The sequence below is a fragment of the Ambystoma mexicanum genome, chromosome 4q (assembly GCF_040938575.1).
Source record: "Ambystoma mexicanum isolate Mex_15411 chromosome 4q, UKY_AmexF1_1, whole genome shotgun sequence".
In the NCBI taxonomy this organism is placed as follows: Eukaryota; Metazoa; Chordata; class Amphibia; order Caudata; family Ambystomatidae; genus Ambystoma; species Ambystoma mexicanum.
Window position 1 is genome coordinate 305,745,654 of NC_090928.1, and position 25,185 is coordinate 305,770,838.

Consider the following 25,185-nt stretch of genomic DNA (forward strand, 5'->3'; position numbering starts at 1 on the left):
AAATTCCCTAGATTCGTCATACTAGGAAGATGGGGAACTTTAATGTTTGTTTTCCCTCAACTGATATGTTGGAATACACCTTTCCTGCATCCCCAGACCCCCAAGCAATGTCCACAGAATGAATTTTGAGTCTTCTGTTTGACCTGATGATGGATTTTAAACCCCAAGAAACATGTGCTCTAGCATGAAAAGATTCATAACGCAAAAGAATATAATTGTGTAGCCTAATATAAGAGCATAGGATTTCATAGTCCCTTTCAGAATGTTTGGTTTAATGATTTTTTGTGTATTTTAATTTGAGGTAACTTTGTTCTAACATCGTTGTACAAGAGAAATCGCAGCAATCTGACCAATACTGTTCCAAGTGCCTCATGATTGTGGGGAGTTGCACACAGGTGAAACCAAAGCCAGTTGGGGTTGGGATGTTGGAACATGAAAAGGGAATATTACATACAGTTCAGTTAATCACAGCACATATGTTAACAGGCAAACTGTTTAGTTACAGGGTCTATAATCACTGGGGGAAGAGACCTATTTAGCTCATCGTTGTAGCCTAGCAGAACCTGGTGATTTGATGGGAAAAGCTGCCAGGATCTAGATCTGGCTCCCAGGACAACTGGTGCTATACAGACAGACCTTTGTGACGTTCATTCTGTACCTGTGTGTAAATGAACATGCAGGCACATCAAGGCATTTAAAGCATAATGTGTCCTATGTAGTGGAAGAACATTTTAGTTTAAAGAATATGCAGCATGCTGCGTACTAGCTCCTTGTTCCCCAGTGGTAGTTCCTACTCCTGGGTTGATGCCGAATACCAAGAGCTGCTTTTAACTCCTGCCTGTCCAGTGTTTATTTCGATCCCTGAGATATATACAGTTAATCACATTTATGTACAGTAGGGAATGGGGAAGATGATCACGGGATCGGGGTCGATGCTGCAGTAGGCCACAGAAGCTCCTTTTTAAGGAATAGAAAGTGCTTTAAGTGATCCTAAAGTCCTGCATAGTGTTTATTTTATTACTGGGTGCATTGCATTGCAAGTGCATGGTATCGAGGGTGAAGGAGAGAAAGCAGTGGTCAGCAAATGGTTGAGTGGGAACAGAGGAGTTAAGCCGAGATTGAGATCGTAAATGGTGTGAGCAACCTGGCGGCGTCCTCACATTTTCTCTTTTGATCCCATGCTCAGGTGGCCAGAGATGGGCCATCGCTAGTGGAGCCGCATGATGGCGGTGGACAAGTGAGGGAGGATCACCTTAGTAGGAGGTCCCTGGGGAATGGGAAGAGGATACCTGAGGATAAGACAGTATCCCCCTTTTCCATTTATCCTGTCCCGTTTCCCCATCACCATTTTCAACACATGCTGAGATGAGGAAGAGGCAACTGAGTTAGAAAGATTACCTAGGAGAAAAGCACTATGAGGAGGAAGATGAATGGAGAGGCCTACTGCACTATACTACTAGGTTGTCCCTTTAATGAGGTCAGGCAGAGTCGAGCGCTTAAAAGCAGTTATCCACACCTGCAACACCACTCTACTACTGACAAGGAGAAGAGGAAACCTAAGGGTCCAGCGTGTCCCATTCACTGGCCTAGTGAGAGTTGGGCAAGGGAGGCCCAGGACTCGAATCTGAAACCCCTTGGTGGGGCTTAAGTGTATAAAAGGTGGGGCACTCAGCAGTGCAGTGAGAAGCATTTGGGAGAGCAGAAGGGAGGCTATGTGTCTGAGGCCAGCCAGGGGGGGATCCCTTCTCAGTCCCAAGCCAGGGTTTGCCTGCAAAGCAGTGTGAGTAGGGAGAAGAGCTGAAAAACCGTGGTTGCCCAGGACCAGCTGGAAGAGAACTGAACGCTGAGATGCTGAAGGTCTGCAAGGTGAAGCAGGAGAGAAAAGCGTTGCGAGTGAGCCGTGTCTCCAAGGAGCCAGTAGAGTCCATGGAAAGGAGCCAGGAGGCATTCTAAGCCCTTTTGAAATTTGTAACCAGAAATGCTCATTGCCCTGGGCCAGGACCGGAGCCCATGAGTGTCTGAGGGGCAGGCGGTGAGACCCAGATAGCAAAGACACTGACAAAGAAAACACAACCAGGGAGTGACGCACAGCGAGAGCTTCGTTTGTGCATTGACAAGGATACAAAGTGGCAGAGTGGTTGCGTGTATGATTACACGTTCTCGAATGATTGTGTAAAGAAAGGAGGTGTCTGCAAAGAGGGGAGCTGTGCGCGGACACCAATTGTGAGCGAAATCGAGACCCTAAAAAGGGAAGCTGTGCGACAAATGAAGTGGGAGCAAAATTCTCAAAACTAATGAAATGTTGAACTAAAGTAAAGCGTGCTGGAAACACATTGGGGTGGCCTCGAGGCGGGAGACTGCTTCGTGAGGGCCACAGAAACCCCACTATAAAGAGAAAAGCAAAATACATGTGTGAACTTTGTGACAAGTTGGTACCAAGTATCTGAGGGGCAGGTGGGGAGACGATAACCTCAGAGAAAGTTGAAAAATGGGGAAGAACCACAAAAGAAGCCAGTTGAACTTTTATGAAGCTTGTGTTTTGCAAGTTTAACATTTGTTAGAGAGTGGAACATTGTGAAACCAAAGGGGGGCTTGAAACTTAGGCGAGGGAAGCCTAAGAAGCCCAGTGTATGGTCCACAAGGTTTTGAATGCAGGGAAAGGGAACCTGTAGAAACCCAAGGAACCTTGTGTAAAGTGAACTTTGTGACACCAAGAGGAGTCTGAGCAAGGGAAGCCAGAGAGACCCATTGTGAGGAATAAGGTACTGTGAACTTTTCAATCCTGAAAAGCCTGTAGAACTTTGAGATCCTGAGTGCTTTGAATTTGGGGAAGGGAGCTACAGAAGAGCTCGGTGCCATCCTATTTTTACTTGGAACACTATTGAGTTATTCCAGTACCCTACACATTGTTCTCATATAGAAGTGAGGGCAAGCATGGGTTTTGATACAAAAACATTTTGTTTTGGACTGACATTTAGATTTCCCTTAGCTTACTTTCCTTTAGTGAATATTCCCACCTAAGAGCTAGGGCAAGTTAGGCATTACACCATCCTGAATGGCAAAATAAAGGTTTTCAAACTGTTTCACTTGTCCGCGTCCTCTCTTGATACCATGCCTGTCTCACATTGGGAATCTAGTGGGCTATAGTTGGCTAAATAACTGGCTAGTTCATGGATGGAATACAGTTAGACTGCGCCACTCTAAATGTTTACACAGAATATATTGTCCACTCTTATTGACATTGATATTCAAGCAAATTTATTAGTTAATTTGCTATCCTTGCCCTTCGAATATTGTTGACACGTGTTTCAGCCTCACAAGGGCCTTTCTCAAAGCAAACTCATTTGAGGGCAATATTGTTCCTAGATAGTCCTTACTATCCGTACATTTAACTCTATACAAAAAAGCAATGACATTACATATGTAAAACATTGACAAATGTTCATAGCAAATCACGAATATGACGTCATGGCATAAGAATATGCATTTGTGAGTGTAAATATATCACATAATCAATGAGTTGCATGAATCAATGAGTCGAATGCATCACAAGGAGGGAAAGGAAAAATTGAGAGAGAAAGATAAAGAAAAAGGAAAAATATTTGTTAAAAGATATGAAAAAGGAAAAATCAACATGCTTTTCTGCCATACTGGCCGTACTAAAATAAGTTCCCAAATTTAATCAACTCCATTGTATAAGTAAGGTCCCCAAGCACCTGCATACTTTGTTGTCGCACTTTTTCACCATAGTAATATTGACAGTTTCATAATTGACTATACTTGTTAATAGTTCACTGAGAGTTCAATTTAACCATGCAAGTGCTTAACATACAGAATACATCCACTTGTCACCTATTTGCGCTGCATCTGTTAAATTCTCTTAATTACCACTCCTAATGCTACATAGAGCATAAGTTAAGTGACCTTCTGGCTTACCGGAATCCAAATACGTAAATGTCATGGGTTAAGCCCTATGAAATAAGGAAAAATATCTGTGCAAATACAAGAAACTTAAACATTAAACTGTAAAATTGTGATTAACCGTCTACCCGCTCCCATCTTAACATGCTTGATGGCCTGGATTTGAGGTACGTCTGTACCCGTTATTATTTATCCGATTGATTTGATAAGAAATGCGCCCCCATTACTGTTAGATTCCCATGTTGCGGGATGAGGCCGTGCATAAACGTCTTACGTCCGCCGCTTGCCTTCTATCTTTGCGTGCTGCCCTGTATTACACGCGTCGGCCCGAACTGTTGTGGAACAGTGTCCTCTGCGCTCAGCCATGTTTAACAGTTTCCATGGCTACCTTGGTTATTGTCCCTTCCTACTGTCTAGTAACGCCGTATTAGGCGGCATCCATCTTGTAACAAGGTTTTCAAACAGTGATTGTATCAAGACTTGGGTTGTACAAATTGCAAGCCTCCCATTTCTAAAATAAGTTACATTTTCACTAAACTGGGTAAGTTGTTGAGTCATATCGCTGAAATTAAATACATTGAATAATTTTAATGTCGTTGCTTGTACTATTTGGACAATTATATTTAACACGATGTCGTGCAAATGGTTGCAAATTTCCTATTAAATGGGGTTAAGTCCTGAGCTCCTCGCCCTGTTCCTATGATAAACCATGTGTTATAATCCACATTTTCTAGACATAATGTTTCATGTGTGGGTGTTATGCCACATTAACAAAAACGAACTCTACCATAGAATACAAAAGCAAAGTTGATCCTTAAACTACGTTATGACACTAATAATATTTACTGACCATGTGCCTTTGGTTCTTTCCGCAATCTTCAGTCTGTCACTTTAAGGTAAACTTCACCTATATCACGATTGCACTGTTTAGACCTACAGTACACATTGATTGTAAAGGAATACTTAAATATCTTCAATGTTTAAACACTTCGTTTAGACATGTACTCAAAAAAGCATTATATCTCCCAAACCAACATTTACATGTTTGAATAAATGTTTATAATCACAAAAAATGCTTTTGTATTCTATGGGGTTCGTTTTTGTTAATGTGGCAGAAACACCCACACATGAAACATTATGTCTAGAAAATGTGGTTTATAACGCAAGGTTTATCATAGGAACAGGGGGAGGAGCTCAGGACTTAACCCCATTTAATAGGAAATTTGCAACCATTTGCGCGACATCGTGTTAAATAGAATTGTCTAAATAGTACAAGCAACGACATCAAAATGATTCGATGTATTTAATTTCAACGCTATGACTCAACCTTATTTCATAGGGCTTTTCCCATGACATTTACGTACTTGGATTCCAGTAAGCCGGCAGGTCACTTAACTTATTCTTTGTGTATGCTCTATGTAGCATTAGGAGCGGTAATTAAGAGAATTTAACAGATGCAGCGCAAATAGGTGACAAGTGGATATATTTTGTATGTTAAGCACTTGCATGGTTAAATTGAACTCTCAGTGAACTATTAACAAGTATAGTCAATTATGAAACTGTCAATATTACTATGGTGAAAAAGTGCGACAACAAAATATGCAGGTGCTTGGGGACTTTACTTATACAATGGAGTTGATTAAATATGGGAACTTATTTTAGTACAGCCAGTATGGCAGAAAAGCATGTTGATTTTTCCTTTTTCTTTTTCTTTATCTTTCTCTCTCCCAATTTTTCCTTTCCCTCCTTGTGATGCATTCGACTCATTGATTCATGCAACTAATTGATTATGTGATATATTTACACTCACAAATGCATATTCTTATGCCATGACGTCATATTCATGATTTGCTATGAACATTTGTCAATGTTTTACATATGTAATGTCATTGCTTTTTTGTATAGAGTTAAATGTACGGATAGTAAGGACTATCTAGGAACAATATTGCCCTCCAATGAGTTTTAGTTTTGAGAAAGGCCTTTGTGAGGCTGAAACACATGTCAACAATATTCGAAGGGCAAGGATAGCAAATTAACTAATTTGCTTGAATATAAATGTCAATAAGAGTGGACAATATATTCTGTGTAAACATTTAGAGTGGGGCAATCTTACTGTGTTTTAACAAACCCTATTGATACCAAGGGAAGGAGGGGGTTGATCCTTCCCAAACCTAAAGCACACAAGCGCGACACTTGTCTGAAAAAGAGTACGAATTAGGTCGCCGGAACAAGCCAGCTGCAACCATAACAAAACCCCAAACACCACCATTAGTTCATGGATAGGTTCGTAGACTAAGGAAAATTAGTGCCTGGTGTTGCAGGGAGAGCAAGGCAGGGACGACACATTGATGGATTTGGGACTGAAGATGTGTAGATGGTACAAGTGTCAAAGTTGAATACTTAGTAAAGGGAAATAGAGGGGTGTCCTATTAAGAGTGTAAGGGAGGTATCAGAGAGAGCCTCATGCAGCAGAGTGCCCTTGGGTGTTTCAAATTGCCTCACGTGCCAGCTATAATAGTAACATGCTGGATACTGCCTCACATGCTATGCACTTCTGTAATATGTGAAGCACAGCCTCATATGTCAAAATAGTGTGGTCTCTGGAGGATAGGTCAGGGGCAACACGCTCGTCTTGGAAGCAACACGACGTGGAGCAACACAGGTTCGATTCCCCAGGTCCGTGCTTGGAAACCTCTGGGTATTAAGCATGTTATAAATAAATTACATTTACGTCAAGTTAAGCCTGAAATACCATGCATGGTCCTCATACACAAGATGCAGCCTCACAAGCACAAATTATGTGCTCCTAAGCCAGGTATAGCTTAAATTTCCCAGGTGCTGGCCTCTTAAGGCAGTTAAAGTGTGAGTCTGACAACTAATAACTTTTTATTTTGGTATGGTGCATGTTGGACTGAATCACTTCTAAGTGATCTCAATTTAAGAAGCAAAGCAAAGTTAGGTTCTTAAAGAAAAAAGTGATTTACCCTGGGTCACAAATGTTGGTCAGTTGGTGGAGGCTCATGTGACCAGCTTCACCTTCTTAAATGTAACCATTGGACTGCATTTCTTTTTGGCCTTTCATGAGCAGAACCAGTTTGTGTTTAATAAAGTGAATATGCAAAGCATTCTAATAAACTCAAAATCTAAAATGTTCATCAAAACCTGTTGGTTAAAGAAGTATAATATATGTTGGTGTTATGAGGTAAGCACTGAGCTTTCTCCATAACTTTTTGCATAGTACATAAAAAGGAAATTTCCTGAATATATGAAAGTACATGGAGAGAAGTACTTTGCTTGCCATCCCAAGCCATCAGATATTCCCCAACGTTTTCTAAAGCACCGTAATATCTTCTGTCTAGGTCTTCTCTAATCTGGAAGTGAAACCTAAAGGCTGTGGCCTTCTGTATCTAGTTCCCTCTGGGAATTTCTAAATTAACCCCTCTTTTTTGGCAGCAGACTGGTTTCCCTGGGGTATATCCACTGTCTCTCCCACTCTTGCACACTCCATCTCCAGCTTTTCCTCTGTCTCAATCGCCTCTCTCCTTCCTCCCTGATCTTCCTTCTCACACCTCCCTCTTCTTGCCCCTTCTGTCTACCTCCTCTCTCCTTCTCCTCTCACCTCTCTTCCGCCACCCTCACTGCTTGCCCCTTTACCCCTCTGCTCCCCTGCACTCCCCTCTCTCACTTAACCGTCCACCCTCTGCCTGGTCAATTTGTCCACCACTGCTCCATGTGATCTCGCCCAAATTCCTTTCAATCTCCTTACTCTTTCCAGATCCCATTGGTCCCCCTGGCCAATCTCTGGCTAGGCTCTCCCTCTGGGGGGGTTAGGACTTGATTTGGGAGAAGTTTTTAGCTCACTCTCTTTTCAATCTCAATTTGTGGGGTGGCAGCCATGTGCTCTGGCTGCTTATTTTCCTGGTGGCTTTCTTCTTAGGGTTGGTGAGTTTTGTGTACGCTTGTGGTTGGGGAGGATTTCTTTGCCTCCCCGGTAGTTCCTTTTCACTTAGGTCAATTTCTGTTTAGGTTTGCACACTGCCACAAACCCTCCTTCGCTTTTTCAAAATGGATTTATGCACCGTGAAGTTGTCATTGTTTGATTAATTTGTAAATGTTGGAGCGTTTGTTCATGTTGTATTCATTATTTGTCTATTTTGTTGTCCAATTCCTGTTAATATCTATTGGATATCATTTTATTACATCAAATTCTTCCCTTTTTGTACTGAGCATGAAGAATGAACAACTGTTTAGAGTTTCTTGAGAAGGTGATGGTAAGGCGATTTGTAGTGGGACCTTTTAATGTACTAATCTCCACGTAAAACAAATTAGATCGAAACCACAATCTGAGAAAAAAGTTCCTACATACCAGTGCTAGTTTCTTTTGTTTGCGCCAATTTCTGTTGCTCCGCAATACCTTTTGGTTTCCTTCTGGGCTTAGTTGGTTCTCTTTTGGGACAGAAACTCCCAGTCCATTCCATATCTGGTCTCATTCCCCTTCCTCTGGTCCCTACTGGGTTTTCTTTGTTGCAGTCGGGTGCATTCTGAGATTTGCAGTTCTGAAAAAGCCAAAAGAGAACTCCGAACAGAGGCCTTTGTGGAAGGGACAGTGGTACTGTGAGTCCCATAAGTTGCATAATAAGATATCAACTACAGAAAAGAACGCAGATTTGAAACATGGGTTGTTGCTAACGCTACCCTGCTTGATTTACGAGCATTAAGAGCATAGTAAACTCAGAGGAAGGCTTAATACCTGCCTCTTGCCACAAAAATACGTTGAAGGACATAAGACTATACACCTTAATGAATTGTCTTTTTGGTTCTCTGAAGAAGCCTTTTGGTGGCAAAGGGTGCTTTAAAAATATCTTTTATTCTTTTCTGAAAGTCCATATGTGTCCCATTGCTAGTATTGTGATTAAAAAAAAAGGAATCGCTCAACTCTTCACTCCCCCTTGTTCACCTATTTCAGTCTGACCCTACAAATGTACACTCTCCTTGTAAAAGTTTTTTGTTGGAGAAAATATGCTTTTTGTCTACCTTCACTTCCACCCTCCATGTACACACATTTGCTTATTAATTGAACATTTGACTATACATTATTTCATCACCTATACATCCAGACTCCTATTTTCAGAAAAGATGCCAAATTGTGTTGTCGTAAAATCCACATTCAAATTTGTTTGTTTTTTTGCACTGGACTAGGTCAAATCCCTTAAATATACTTTAGCAACAGTGCATTTCTTTACTGTCATTGCAGACTCCATCATCAAAACCAACTTTATGGTATCTGTTAAAATTAATGGAGTCGTCGGTGATGCTACTACAAAGTTGATCAGTAGTCCAGCGCATAATCGTTCAAGGACACTGAACTGTGCAAGGGTAAGTTTAATGTACTCTGGTTAAAACTGTGGTAGTTTTATGAATATATTAAATATCATTCAGCATAGTCTTTGCTCTTTGAAGGGACATGTGTTGAACAGACACGTTATGAGCATCATCTCCTATTCATCCAAACATGTGTTCCCAAATAGTTCTCAGGCAAGCAGACAATTCTGTGTGCATAAAGTAGACGCAGCCATAAAATTTCAGCCTGCTTTGGGTGTATGACAAACATTTAGCAACCTCTGTTCTAAGTAGTGTGATGAATCAAGGGATTGCGTCACTTCTCCCCATGATGGCGGGGGCTACCTTTCCCCTGTGCGACTAGGGAGGTGAACCTGCTACTTAATACCCTCCCTACGGTGGATAGAGGCAAGCAGCACCTCACTGGGAGAGACTTTCCCCATCCCTTCATGGGCATAACTACTCCCATCCCGATGAACTACCTGCCCAACTCGTGCAACAACCCAACTTAATTATGAATCCTGTTGGGAGAACACAGGAACAAACACTATACATCTGCTACTGTGATGTGCAATATGAGGAAAAGTACTTGCCTGGTAGCGTGACTAAGAAAAGCTATGTTATGTTGCATTAATTTGATAAGCGCACGTTCGCCCAAAAGAACCTTGGCGCTGGAAGCAGGAGACCCCAGCTCGGCTACCACAGGGGCCTGATATTTAGCCGGAATAAAAGTAAGAACTTTCTGAAGGATACGAAATGGCCGGTCTTGCCAACAACTGCCACCTGTTCCTCCATGTAGAGGGATTAGGTGATTTTAATCCCCAAATTCCTCAGAGGGTGACGGCAAGGGGCCAATAGATATAGGCCAAATGTCTGTGGGCCAAGAGAGGAGAGGTGGTTCCAACACCCAGAACCTTTGTCTTGTTGTCTTTTAACTTTAACCAGTTGGTCGCCATCCATGAACCCAAATCCTCCAGACCCCTCCTAAGCCGTGCCGCTGTATCAGATCTTGTGAGATGCAGGCGGACCAATATTTGTCATCGGCATAGGAATAGTATCAGAACCCATGGGACAAGATAAGAGGCAGAAGGGACCTGATGTAAATATTGAATAATGTGGGGGAAAGAGCAGATCCCTGAGGGAGTCTGCAAAAGAGAGCAATACAGATTTAGACCGAAAAGGAGGAAAGGAGAGCGACTGAGCGATCGGCCAGGAAGGCCGTGGACCATCCGAGAACTTGGCCAGAAAGACCAGCCGCAGAAAGACTGGAGATCATGGTGAGATGGTCAACACTGTCGAAAGCAGCAGAAAGATCTAACAAAAGGTCTGCTACGACGCCACCCTGATCCACGAGGCGGGCAAGGTCATCCAGCACAGAGTTCAGGACTGAGTTCGTGCCCCTCTCAGGCCGAAACTCCGATTGAAAGAGTCGAAGAACCCAGAAGATTCCAAGAACGTAGAGAGCAGAGCAGAAACCAAAGCCTCCAGAAATGGGCCGAAAATTGACAAGCACCTCGGGGTACAAGGAGGTTTTTTAAACAAGGGGATTCTCAAGGCGTGCTTCAAAGTATTAGGAATAACCCTGTCGGCAAACGAGGCATTAACTGCGGCAGTAATTTGAGAAATCAAATTACCCGAAATCTCCAAGAGGGCTGGAGGGATGGCATCCGCCGGGTGAGCTGATTTGAGACGATGAATAGCGTCAAGTATATCTTGGTCAGAAACAAATGGGAAAAGTAGACCAAGTCGAGTTGGGGGGTGGGGGCGTAGCACCTGCAACCAGATGGCCTACCCCACCGGAGACGTTTTCACCAATGGTCATGATTTAAGTATAGAAAAAAGAGGCAAGTGAGTCGCAGAGATCCCGTGAGAGTGGCACTTGACGGCCCGCCTTAGTAGGGGTTGATGGAGATTGGACCAGTTCAAACAGAGCCTTTGGTTGATTGACAGCATCTTTCACCTTGCGACTAAAGAACTTTTTTAGCGTTAATAATTGCTTTCTGGTAGGCTGTCAGTGTCGAAAAGCAGATTAAGCTTTGATCGAGGAGGTAACACGCCATTTTCTCTGTCTACAGCGTAGTTTTACAGCCCTGAGTTCATCAGAGAACCGGAAGCATGGCTTTTCTATTTGCATAATCTGAGGGGGGCCAGAAAGTTAGCAATTGCTGTAAATGAGGCCTCCAATGGATTGATGAGCACCAGTCCAACACAGGAGGAGGATTGTAACGTTACACAAGGGAAGCCCCAGCACAACGTCCTAAGCATTGAAGGCAGAGGCTCTGGGAGATAGAAACCCAGTAAGTTCAAAGCTGCGGTGGCAGTGGAACGAGCCAAGCTGCGAAGGAGGCACGGCTTCCTACGAGCAAGAAAAGCTTGTGCCTGAGCAGCCATACAAGTGAGTCTGGGCCATGATGAAGAGATGTCCAGCCTGGACAAGCCAAGAGAGAACATTAGGGGAATGCGCCCCTGGCAGAGAAGCCAAACATGAAGTGGCGCCACAAAGCATGTCAAGGAGAAAGGGAGAGAATACCGAAATTGCCAACCTGACCCTGGGAGAAGAATCTGTGAAACGGACTACCAACCCAGTGACGCAGTCTCAAGACCACAAAGGTAACGGGAAGAGCGGGAGACCCAAGGAGGGTAGCGAGCATACATAGTATGATGCTCCTCTCACTAAGATGCAAACTAACCAGAAGTGAGGAGCATTATTGGGTCAATCATGCATGTCCCAGTAAGAGAAAGTAACCAAGAGAGCGAGAGTCATTACTGGGACAATCGTACTCCTCCCAGTGAGAGACAAAGTAACCAGAAGAGTGAAAATCATCACTGTGATAATCGTACTCATCTAAGCGAAAAACCAAGTGATAACAGAATTGAGAACTGTACCATAAGGTTGCTTATAATTCTGAAGATACGAGATGGTTATCAGAGAAAGAGAAACTTTCAAGTATATGTGAGGGAGACCGATTGAAAGAACCTCCGGGGGGGGCGGGGAGCACCTATAAAGGAACTTGAAAAGCTAGGAGAATGGGAAGCCAGGTAGTTCGAAAGTCCCCTAAATGAACTGTTGAAATTGATCCCCAATAAAGATTGTATATTGAGAATAACTTGCTGAGAGAGCTGCCCCAGGAGAAAGGGAGTCCTTCTCCTGGGCTTTAGTTTTGCATTAGTGGTAGGGTCAGAGTTGCGTAGTCTTGGACGGAGGACAGACTATTATTTGGACTTCACAACTGATGATGATCACCCTAATTAGTTGTGTTAGATAGAGAAATCCATAGCTCAGGGAAACTGAGTCATTTTTCTTACAATTTGAATACAACCTTTTTGAAGATGGAAACATCTAGCCTGTCTTCCCCCTGACCCTTCACAATAGACACCATGCTAATGCTCTGCATTACTCAGTAGACTATTCACACATTGTCTATTTGGAGGGTTTTAACCTGTACTGTTGTAAGGCACTGCCTGCAGAAAATTGCACCTGACCTTGGAATTGACCCACAGGATTATGAATTTGTATATATTTTCTGCCGACAGGCCTTCTAGACTCTTCCCTTAAAGCGCCAGTATCTCATCTCTTTCATCGCATGTGATGAACATGGTCTGGCTGACATAGAAGTGGTCAGAACGTACAGGTTTTAGATGCAAACAATAGAAGTTGTCGGAATCCTTTCACTACCCAGTCCCCATATTTGGTCTAGATTCTGTGCTGACATTTTTTCAGACATTTTCTTCTACATTTATTTAGCACCAAGAAATGTGCTTTCATGAAAAATAGTGAGAATTCAGAAATCCAAAACCCTTCAGTCTCGGATTGAAAACGTACATATGGCCATGCCAAACAGCTACAATGTTGTAATATTTAAAAAAGTTAGAAGTTGCACCTTCTAGAACAGTCTTCCTGCAAAAATATTGTAAGGTGATGAGAATTGTCGCTTTCCTTAAGATGCTGGCAAAAATAGTGGGTGTAGTACAGAGAGAAGTGTAGACCATTGTTTTGGAATTAATTTGTAATGTGTACGCCCATGTATAACTCCAACTTAAAATAAGAGATTTTTGCTACTAGATTTAATTTTATAAGTATGACCACATATGAAACTGTAACCTAAAACAGTGTACATCTCTTGGGCTAAGAATGGCAAAGGTGGTAACATTTAAACCAATTATGTTTCAAGTGTACACACATTAACGATTAGATTCACATATAGAAAACTAGGAATTTAATGGTAGTGGGGAGCCAGATCTCAGACTTTAGATAGGTTTTTGTCGCATTATAGAAGACCTATATATTTAATTTCTATCGTACCCCAGCTCCCTTGTTTTACCACAGACTAGTCTCTTGAATCGGTGGAGAAAAAATAAAAGAATTAGAAAAAATTGAACGCTGATCTAGCAACGTTTTCTAGAAAACCATACAATGAAACGAAGATGGGCTAAATGCATTCAGCCACTGGGTCTGAAAAAGTCTTGTGTACTGTAATAACCATAACTCGTTTATTCTGAAGAATAGTTATGTTCATTTCGCAGGACAGTTGCAAAATCCGGTTTTAGTTGCAAGCCATTTTCCCTCAATCTTCATCAGTTGGCTAGTAAAAGAAGAGGCATTTGTTTTGGGAGCAAATCTTTCTTCAGGGGCAAAATATGTGCAGTCTATTGGATATCACTGTAGGGTTGGAATTATCAATAGACCTGTGGACAAGGTGCATTGATTTAAAACTGAACATTTGGTAGTGTGCAGGGTCAGAAATGAGAGGTGGACACGAGGTTGTAATATTTGCATTATCAGACATCTTTATTAAAACAAACGGTTGTCCCTATCCTGAAGAGTTTCTCTACCTAGGAAACGAACACGAAAGATCAGCCTGTCAGTTCAAACTGTGTATCCAAAACACATTAATCTGTCCCTTACACTAGAAATAAACCACTAAGAGTGCAAGAAAATATGAGTTATGTTTGACAAAATGTTTTCATAATTATAGCAAATGGATAAATCCAACAAACAGTATTTTCCTAGGAGAAATCCTTGGATAGTGAAGGTGGTTCCCTTCCCCTGGATATTTAGGCAGGATGGCAAAAAGGGTCTCTTTTTTTAAACTAGTTTCTTTGATTCTTTCTGCTCAGTTCAGAATTTCTTGTGAAAACAATGTTCCAGAATGTTTAGCTCTTCTGGGAATCCTCCTGTGAGCTCTTCAGGTCTCCTGGAATACCCCTCTGCCCTGTATATTGGTCTCAACATGGAAAGGTCTTTGTTCAACTTCAAATGCATGGGACATCTGTCCACCAATATCTTTTCCATGTACTGTCTCATAGTCTCTGGTATACTTCTCTGTCATGTGCTTTACAAGATAAGTAAGTTTCCTTCTACGACTTTAGTGGATCTCCTGGTATACTCCCATGTAAGGAATCTTTAGTAGGTTCTTCAGGTCCCCTGGCATACTTTCCTGCCCGGCATCTTCCTACAATTTTAAAGTTCTATGCCTTTTTGTATTTGATTGGCAGGGCTTCCTTTCATTGGCTTCTCAGATCCCCTGGTGTGCCCCTCTGCCAGGAATCCCCATCTTGCAGATCTTCCCCTCAAATGTCCACTGTCTTAATTGCTCATTTCACCATGAACTTCCTCTGTTTCACTGTCCTTCAGTAGAGCACTGGAAACCTCTCCGGCCAAATCATCAAATAGTTTGACTCTTTCCTTTCAGAGCGGCACAAACAGCTAAGACTGGGAGGGGTTACATCCGATCCCATAATTCAGCATTGCTTAGTCCCTCAGGTATCCTTACTATCCCCCTTCTCTTTAATTTATATCTGCGCCCTCTGATAGATATATTTAGGAGGCATGACGTCATTTTTCACTCCTATGCTGACGACAATCGGCTGTTCATCAAAATAGGAATGTGGATGAGGCCTTTCAGAGGGTAGAATGATGTTTGGAGGAAGTCAGGGGGTGGATGTCATCCAATTGGCTCCTATTGAATGCCAGAAAAACGGAAGTAGATCTGTTCAGACCCAAACATCTTCTTGATTAGAGCAGACATCCACACACACACACACCCTGTTTCATGTGCTCTGACCTACTGTTTTCTCCTAAAATAAAAAACTTGCGGTGCATGTGGTTGGAAAAAAATAAGTTTTTGGCACCTTGCGGCTTCTAGCTCTCCCATTTGTCCCGGCAGCTGACCATCCAGCGGTGGTCGAAGTGCTGCTGAAATCCCATCTTGATTGTTACAATGGCCTGCTTGCAATTATCCCACTCGCACAACTCCTGCAGAAGGCACAACACGTGGCTGAGACTTCTATTTAGAGTGCAGAAATCCTTCCCGATCTCTAACCTACAGCGATCTTTACATTGGCTCACTGTAAAGGACCGAATTGATTAAAAGTCCTGTGCTTGATTTTAAAATGCATAAATAAACTGGCTCCATCATATTTATCTAAAAAAGTCCAGTACTCAACCAACCCATCGGCTGCTGTCCAGTGACAAACTGTTGCTGGAAATCCAGACTTCCATTTCTTTGTCATATTTGGAGTATATGGACAAATTGTGGAACAGCCTCCCTTTGACGATTCGTGTCCTCAAATCTCTCCTTCAATTTCGTGAGTACCTAATAACCTACATATACATGGGCGGGAACTCAAAGTTGAGACTGGGGCAGTGGTGACTCCACAGGATTCAGCACAGTAGGTTCAGTGCAGTTTAGCAAGTGCAGGCAAACATGATCGCACTTGTATATTCGCAACTAAAGCTGGATGGCAGCTTACTTTTTTCACACTTTCTTGATCACAGCGGAGAAACTCAAAGAACATTCGGTATGTCAGTGAGACAACCTACCAGAATACAAGCGTACAGAAGTGGCACAGACATATTATACTTGTATATTACATATGTAGGGTAGACCATGTACATATATAGTAGGGAAAATAACATTAAAGTTGTTCCCATGTAGGATGAGATTGAGCAAAAGTGGAAGCAAAATGAATCGTGCACGTTATTCTTCAAAATAAAAATGTTACAGTAATCCAGCAGTCAGTGAGATTCACTTGAAGTTGGGGAGAAAGATGGGGTAGGTACACTGGCACCCTGCTATCTCTGTGCTGGTAATTTGGGGCAAATGAGATTAAAGCGCGTGTCCGAGCAGTTGTTGCAGTCGTCTTGGCATGGAAGTCCTATTCTTGTTATGTAGCAGCAGAGCAGTGATGTCCAGGGACCTTTCATAGAACCAAGCTGTTCTATCCTGGCAACAGGAGAAGTCCCCACTTCAGATGGTGGATACCAGCTATAGGCACACGTCTATTCAGGGCTCCAGTAGAGTGCACTTGGTGAAGCAGGATTTGGAACTTGTTAGGCCCACAAGTTCAAGGGAGGGGAGGCACTGAACTTTGCCTTGAGGTAGGCTGTTTGGGCAATGGCTGTTAAAGCAGCAGTTTTCCAGCATCTCTCAGGAGCCTTGTGCATTTCAGGATTGACTTTGGTTATCTAAAAAATGGCTGCACATCTTTCCCTGATAAAAAAAAAAGAAGAAAACCCTAGCTCACAAATCTGGGGTGGGGGGTGGTGCAGTCTGGGGGGGACGGGACAATCTGCAATATTCAAACTCTAGGCAGCTTTCCATTCATGGATGGCCAACTCCGCTACAAGCATGACCTCACACATTTAGAGTACATAATGGGGCTGTCTGCAGCCCCATACCCAGTTCAAACAAGTTGTGCTCTAGCCAGAGCCCACCAAGATCATGACCATATAAGGCCTTTTGTTACCCCTACCCTGGATAAAGATGGCCAAAAGGGCATTGAAGCACAAAGACTGGTCTTAAACAAGTCTCCTGTAACCCTGCCACCGATGGAAAGCAACATTAGTCCACAGAAATGAAAGCATCACAGTATGATATTAAATAGCCTATCCAACCCCTTCTCAATACTTGTCAGAGAGGAAGGTGATACCAGAAACCTATAGGTAGCAGAGGGGGGAATCCTATCTTCACGACGGCATGCAGATGGAAAGGCCACCAAGGTTTCATAGGAAGACCCCCAGAATACGTGAATGAAGTAAAAAGTCCATCAAGGTCCTTCTTCCAGGAAGGGTTGTTCAATAGTCAGTCAGGGTAGGATATAAAACGTTTCCGGGTTTGAAAGGGAGGGAACCAAACCTCTCAAAGTTCAAATGTGAGCGCTAGGAAGGAAGAGGTGAACGATGAAGCAAGAGAAATGTCTAAACTAAAGTGAAGTGCCAAAAGACTGAGCACGCAAGTCCAAGGGCCAGGCAGTCGACCAAATGGACAGAACAAGCACTAAGAAATTCAAGGGGATCTTACATGTACTTTAAATAGTACATGTACTTTAAATAGAGCCATCATGTCAATAGAACCCCTTTCCTTCAGACCATTCAAAGAAAACGACTGTTACGTTAACTAGAAAATAACTGATTGAAACATACCCAAAAGCCCGAAAATAGCAAATAGCCATGTTTAAATGACTGCAAACTACGTATAAAAGTGTAAATGGATTAACGTGTGCCTTTAAATCTAATTAGATTCTGTTGTGTATATACACACCATCGTAGTTCTGTTATTTTTTAAGTAACACAGCCTTTCTACTGTTGTGTATTTCCCTTATCCAACGTGTTAGGAGCCAGGAATGAGACTCTGACTCGAGGGATTCATGGTTTTCGCAAAAGACTTTTATTAAAATAAAAAGGGGGTGGGCAAATTCCTCCCTGTCACTGCTCTAGAGGTGTTTCGCTATCTGAAACCAAAGCGAAGGGTCTGTCAAGGTCCGAATGTCCTAAGCAAAACCGGCACATGTCCAAAGTTCTATTCTGGCCCTTACACTCTAACAAAATAAACTCTAAGGTGAAAGGGTAATGTCTTTGGCCTGGAGTGGAAAATGGAAAATGCGTAACTCGAGCAACAATGTTAGAACAGGCTAGAATTCCTTATTCCAGAGGGTGGTTCCCTTCCCCTGGATTTCTTTGTTTGGTGGGTTATATCACAATGTCAGTTGCTTGGGTTTCTTTTGATCAAATGTACAAAACCAAAATGTCTGTCTTGTTAGGATAACTGGTGTACTCTCCTACCAGATTTTCACTCCTTTTCATTTGGTTAGCAACCCAACTGGTAAACACGACTTCTTTATTTTTATCTTGTGAGGCTTTCTGGTGTACTCTCCTGCCAGGTTTTCACTCCCCTTCCTTTGATCAGCACAGCCTTTTTTTTTTGGTTGATCCTGAGATGTCTTTCTTGGGGTCTTTCTAAGTTAGATATTTTCCTATACAATGTTTAACTTGTCGCTGCCTGGTTTATTTCCCTACCCGGGCTTCCTTTTATACACACACTTGCAACTGCCAGGTATCCTCTCCTGCCAGGTCCTTCTTAGATGTACACAATTGCAACTACCTGGTATACACTCCTGCCACGGCTTTCTTGGATGCACACACTTGCAACATGCTGGTGTACTTCCCTTCCAGGGCTTTTCTCAGGCGGATTCTGCTCACCTCTCCAAAATGTAGTGTTTCTTATTTCTGCTTTTCACATGTGTATCACGTACATTCACAAGCTGGAAAGTCTTGCGTTTTTCTACTGTTGTGTAAACATTCTCTCACTATTTCTGTTTCATAAATACTAATTCTGTGTTGGCATGGCTGCTAATATGCCCCAGTTTCCATGCTTCCCCCTCGGTGGACTCGCAGGCACTGGCTGGTGTATACTCCTTCCCCCGGGGTAAGCGGGTTACTGTTCAGCGTTTCCTCTTCTGTTGCTGCATCCATTACTTGGCTTCTTCATTCCAAGGTCCCTGCTAGACTCGTCTGCTTCGTGTCTTCAGGTTCCGCGAAGGCGAAGGCTGCCTCCAAACACCTGCCCAGGAGCCCTGCGTTGGCTTCTGGCGTTGCTGCAGCGTGTTTTTTCTTGCCGTCAGCTTCCCTGTATCTGCTTCCCAAGCTGGTTCACTCCACGTCTCTTTCTCCAGCCTCGCCTTCAGTGAAGTGGCTTCCTCTCTCCAGCAGTGTGCCTCAGTCAGCTGCTTTGCTTTTTTATATCTCCCAATCACAGGGATGCGCTTGCAGCAACTAGTGCGCAGCCTATGCTCCCACCCTTCCTTAATCTCCATTACTACATTCATCTTCCTCGTTGCAGTTTTCTGGCAGTTATGGGAATGGAAGTCCCTTCTTGAAGTTTTACAGGTAAAGGTTGGATAATTGTTCTTTAATGGTAAGTCAGTTATGGATGACTTTGTAGGTAGAGGCTGAGAAGGTATTTTCATTAATTTTAGAAGGTAAGTCAGATGGTGATGTCTTACACACAGATCTTGTTAAATGTTCAGTGCCCTTCCTACGTGGATGAGGGGAGGTGTAGCAATATTCCCTTAAGGCATTGGGTATGGATGGGATGTCCTCAAGAGAGGAAACAGAATACTGCATCTCACCCAATGTCGTGTCACTCCTTTGAGGGCTGCCTCCCCTATGTGATCCTCCCTCACATAGCCGTCCTGGGGTCAGGATCAGGTAGCGGCTGCCGTCTCTTGGCCACATGGGGAGTGGACACCGCTGGAAAAGGAGCTATGACATCGAATTCATCACAAAGGATGGAGCTTAATTCCTGGGTTACATTTCGATTGACCACAATAAATTCAAAAATAATCCTTAGTATTTATCAAAAGGTTTTGGTTGGTTATTCTTTTCTCCTGCCGACACATGTTTCACTTAATAGGTCTAACATACATTTTGAATGGATTGTCCCCTTCCTCATATTCCTCCAGCTACTCGGAACATTTTTTTTTTTTTGCCAGAGGGCTCTGTGCATTGATGCAGTCGACTCAATGTCCCTCAAGGGCCTCTGTCTCTAGGATTAAGTGTAAAGATGTTGCTTACTGATCCGCATCGAGTATGCATGTGGTATCTCGGTGTGGAGCACAAGACCTCGAAATGTCAATTGATGACAGGAAAAGCTATGTAGGAGCGTAAGGGGAAATTGTCCGCAGGTAGAAACCCTAACAAATCCCCATCGAGGACCCAGTCGAAAAAACCTTCTGACGATGCGAGAAGTGACTTTCCATGAAGAATGAAGGCGAAAATGTCCAGGTCAATGAGTGGCTCCCACCACTCCTCGTCTAAGTCGAAGAGGCACCATAATTCGCCCACTTCGTACTCGTCTGACTTCTCCTGAGAGAGCTATATCTTGTCCCACTGAAACCTCCACTCCTGCCGAATGGGAAGCATTCAGGTTAGAAGTGCTCAACATCTTTGAAAAATAAAAACCCTGGACAACCCATGCTCCCAACGCGCCTTCTAAAGCCGGTAAGGAAAGTGCTCGAGCCAAATCCTGCTCGCCCTTGAGCTCAGGACGAAGGACAGATTCGCATCGAGAGCCGTCGAGGCCTTGACACAATGAGAAATCATCAAAGTATCCGAGTCACAAGTTAAATAAGTCGAGGTCGTCGACGCCAGCTGTGCCCATCGAGGCCAGCCTGCCCATTGACGCCATTGACGTCGAAAATGTCTTCGACTCAAGCGTCAAGCCCAAACATTAACGCCGTCAACACCCTTACCAGAGAGAGCTTTGACTCCTTTACCAAGAAAGGATTACTTTAAGTCACTAACCTCTATTTATGAGAACAAAGAGCCATCTGATAATGATGCGCCATTTGGGTTACAGTATGGTACACCAAATGTTCCTGATGGTTTTTATATTAGAGGAATCCAGGCTAAAGGACATTTTATTAAAATTTGCAAACAGCCAGTGGAGTGGACACCTATTAGAATTTGGTAAGCCGTAGTCCGATGAACATGCAGATGCCTCATACAGGCAGTTGATGTCTAAGGTAGATTACCTAGGATGGACAAGACCTGCCCTCCCCTTCGAGCAGGATGATCTAACAAACATCCTTGATAAAGGTCCGCAAAAGGATGACCTTTTACCTTTCCACATTGCTCTTCAGAAAAGTGTGAGTGCCAATTGGGAGACGCCGGCAGTTAACAAGAACTCGACAAGAAAATACCACCCATCTAGTAGTGACCTTAACTACTTATCAAAACCCCCCCACACCAGAAAGTCTGGTGTTGCAGGCAACAACCTCAAAACCAGCAGTTTATCCAACCATCCCACCAGATAGGGATGACACAAGGGTAGATGCATGGGCAAGGAAAGTATTTTCTGTGGGGAGCATGGCTCTTAAGTCAGCCGACTCCACATGTCCCTTAGCAAAGTTTTCATACGCTCTATGCGACTGTATTTCTAGGACGGCTGAGCATATTCCTTAAAGGGAGGAAAGAGGGTTTCTTGGCCATTGTTGGGGATGGCAATGAAGCCATATGCAAGTCTCTTCAGTCAGGTCTGCATTCTGTCAGCAGAGCCATGGCGGCAAGCACTGTGATTCGCAGATTTGCGTGGTTAAGGAAATCTGGATTTGTCCCGAACGTGCAATCTATACTCCTTAACGTGCCTTTTGATGGTTCTCATCTTTTTGGCAGCACGGCAGACGGAAGCCTTGTGAAGCTGCAGACCTCAAAGGCGGCAGCCAAATCTTTGGGTGCTGCTATTAGTTAGCCTCAGCCTTCCCCCCCAAGAGGCCCTTCTTGGAGGGGTAGCGCTTTTCGCTACTACTCCCCAATTAGAAGAGCGAGACTAGTGGCTGGTCAAAAAGGCCAAAGAAGATTGCCTTGTGGTGGACGAGGGAGAGGTGCAAAGCCCACTCAAGCAGAGGCATCTTTACCAACAGCCACTGCATCATCCACCTCAAAACCTCTCTGTGGTCTTGAGTCACGACATCCCGGTGGGAGGCAGACTCTCAGCATCCGAAAGAATGGCGAGATGTTACTTTCGATGCTTGGTCATTAGAAACCATAGCCCAAGGTTGCTGCCTTCCCTTCATTCAAAGATCTCAGAACGATCCACCGGGGAGCCATTCTTTGAAAGTTCCAGATCTGCTCCTTGTGCAGGAAATGTTGACCCTGCTAGAGAAAGGTGCTATAGAGCCGGTACCTGTAGCGGAGAGGAAAAAAGGATGGGACTCTCCATATTTCCTAATCGCCAAGAAGGACGGAGGACTGAGACCCATCTTGGACTTGAGATACTTGAGCAAGTTCCTCATGAAGGACAAGTTCCAGGTGGTGCCACTTTCTCGGATCCTTCAGGACCTCCAACTCCAGGATTGGCTGGTGTTATTGGACCTTCAGGATGCTTTTTTTTCATGTGCCAATCCATCTCAAGCACAGAAAGTATTTGCAGTTCACCGCTCGTGGTTGTCATTATCAGTTTGGAGCTCGTGCTGACCTCCGCCCGAAGGTTTTCACCAAACAGATGACAGTGGTGACGACGAGTCTCGGGAGAGGGGGCATTCACGTCTACCCCTACCTGGAGGATTGGTTGATCAGGAAGCATTCTACAGAGCAAGTCCTGGATCATTTCAACATCACCTGCCACTGTTTTGGGACAGATGTCCCATATGACACCATCTCAAAAGCTCCATTTCATCGGGCTGTACTGGATACATCCTTTGGAAAGACCTCGCCACCCGAGGTGAGGGCTGAAGACATTCTGCAAATGTTCTCCAAGTGTCAGAGTGCCTTCAATGGGCTCTCGGGACACAATGGTCTCCATTCTCGGGCAACATGTCAGACCTACTTTAGGTTCTAAGCAGGGTCGTGCGGGATCTCCTGTGGTGGGCCTGCAAGGACAATATTCTGAAGGGAGAGCCTTTTTGGCAACCATGGCCGGAGACAACAGTAGTGACGGCTGCCTCACTCATGGGGTGGGGAGCCCACGCCAACGATCTGACAATTGGCGGTCATTGCTCTCCATCAGAGTCCAAACTACACATTCTTTTGGAGTTGAGGGCAATCAGACACTTGCGCTGAAAGCCTTTCTTCCTTCTGTACAGGAAACAAATGTCCTGATAATGACGGACAACAGTGGCCATGTACTAAAAAGAGAGGTGGTGTAGGGTCACTACCACTGTTCAGAGGCAATGCAGCTACGGTACTGGGCGGAATCTCCCTGTCTGCAGTTTTCCTAGGAGGAAAACGTGGCGGCAGGCGCTCTGAGCAGGCAAAGTACAGCCTCCCACGAGTGGGAACTAGCTCAGAGTCCTTTAAGAGATCTTCACCCTTTAGGGAACCCCTGAAGTGGATCTGTTCGCAACCGGAAGTGCAAACTGTACTGCTCCAGGGAATTTCCCACAAGAGGTCTAGAAGACTCATTCGTAGTGGACTGGGAGTTTCCACTCCTGTACAAGTTTCATCCAGTCCCCGTCATTTCTCACATGGTCAGGAGGTTGAGTATGTTCAGGCAACACATGATCCTAATTGCCCCGATTGGGCCAGGAGGATGTGCTACCCGGACCTTCTGGACATGTCCATCTGCCCTCCAATACGTCTTACACAAAGAGGACCTTTTTTCGCAAGAGGAGGTCCAGGTTCTACATCCAGAGGTCAAGACACTCTACCTTCATGCATGCTTTCTGTGAGGCTGAGATACAAGGCATGGGACCTCCTGGATGACGCAATGGAGATTTTGCTTTCGGCCAGAAGGCCAGCAACTAAGGCCTTGTACCGCTGCCGTTGAAACAAATTCTGCAACTGGTGCCGGGACAAGAATGTAGACACTTTACTATGCATAACACCAGATGTGTTATCCTTTCTACTGTACCTAGCCAATCTGGGGCTCCAGGTTGGAACAATTAAAGGCTATTGGGCGGCGCTCTCCACCTTTAAGCGCTCGTCTGAAGAAACTTCATTTTTAAAAATACCACTGGTGATAAAATTTCAGAAGGGACTCGCCTGTGTCCCTCCCTCCTTACCCCCATCTCCTCTTCAGGTTCCCGTTTGGGACCTTAATTTGGTGTTACAATTTCTTATGTGTGCACCATTTGAAACACTACATTCACGTCCTTTTAGGTTACAAACTTTCAAGACCATTTTGTTGGTAGCACTAACTTCAGCCCGTAGAGTGAGTGAGTTGCAGGGACTATCATCTAAACCACCCTTTACAGTATTTCACAAGGACCCGGCCATCCTGAGGGTTGAGCCTTCATGTTTGCCTAAGAAAATGTCAGATTTTCTTGTAGGATAAAATATTGTTACCCACTTTGAATCCTGCACCACCCCCCAGCAAGGAGGAAGAGAGGCTCCACAGATTAGATCCACGTAGAGCTCTAAGTTTTTATATTTCTAGATGGACTTTTTATAGGTTATACAGGTCACAAACTGGGTCATGCTGTAAGGAAGCGGACCTCATCAAGATGGATTATTCTAGCTATTTCAGAATGCTACAGGCTGGCAGGCAAAGGTCCTCAGGAGCAGAAAAAGGAAGGTTTCCTCTATCAGCGCCGAGAGGCCAAGAGGAAGACGGTCATCGCGGTGCCCCTAATCGATGAAATCTGGGAGGAGGGCATGTCGGTTCTCAAGAACCCCTCCACGGCACCAGCCAAACATGACCGGTACGAGAAGAAGTACCGGGTCCCCAAAACCGCTCCCCTGTGCCTCAGGGCCCAGCCAACGCCAGACTCGGTCGTCTCGGCGGCGGCGAAGAAGAAAGCGGCGGGGTCAGGAGCCTCGACATCGAATTCCCCACCGGACGGCGAGGGAAAGAAGTTGAACGCCATGGGGCGGCGGGTCATTTCGTCGGCGGCGACGACGATCAAAGCGGCCAACGCCCTGGCGATCGTGGCCCGTTACGACAGGGAGCTCTGGTTTAAGCTGGCCCCCATATTGGACTTCCTGCCGGACGACAAGAGGTCCGAGGCTCTGGAAATACTGCAAGAGGACGAGGTGGCGTCGGACCACGCCATAACGGTGGCAACCGATATTGCCGATACCGGGTTCCGCCAGCTGGGCAACGGTGTTTGCCTACGACGACGGGGTTGGCTCCGGGCGACCGACTTCCGTCAGGACGTCCAGACCAGGGTGTTGGACATGCCGTTCGACGGCAGCAACTTGTTCGG

General features: G+C 44.3%; 1 protein-coding gene across 4 annotated transcripts in view; it reads left to right on the forward strand.

Moving 5' to 3' along the window:
• The window catches only part of TMEM181 (transmembrane protein 181), an 875,876-nt gene that overhangs the window by 458,218 nt on the left and 392,473 nt on the right, over window positions 1-25,185 (forward strand). For all 4 annotated transcript variants that reach the window (XM_069607878.1, XM_069607881.1, XM_069607880.1 and 1 more), the window contains one exon: window positions 9,176-9,297. In XM_069607878.1, the coding sequence (XP_069463979.1) occupies window positions 9,176-9,297 (122 nt within the window). The remainder of the gene's footprint in view (window positions 1-9,175; window positions 9,298-25,185) is intronic.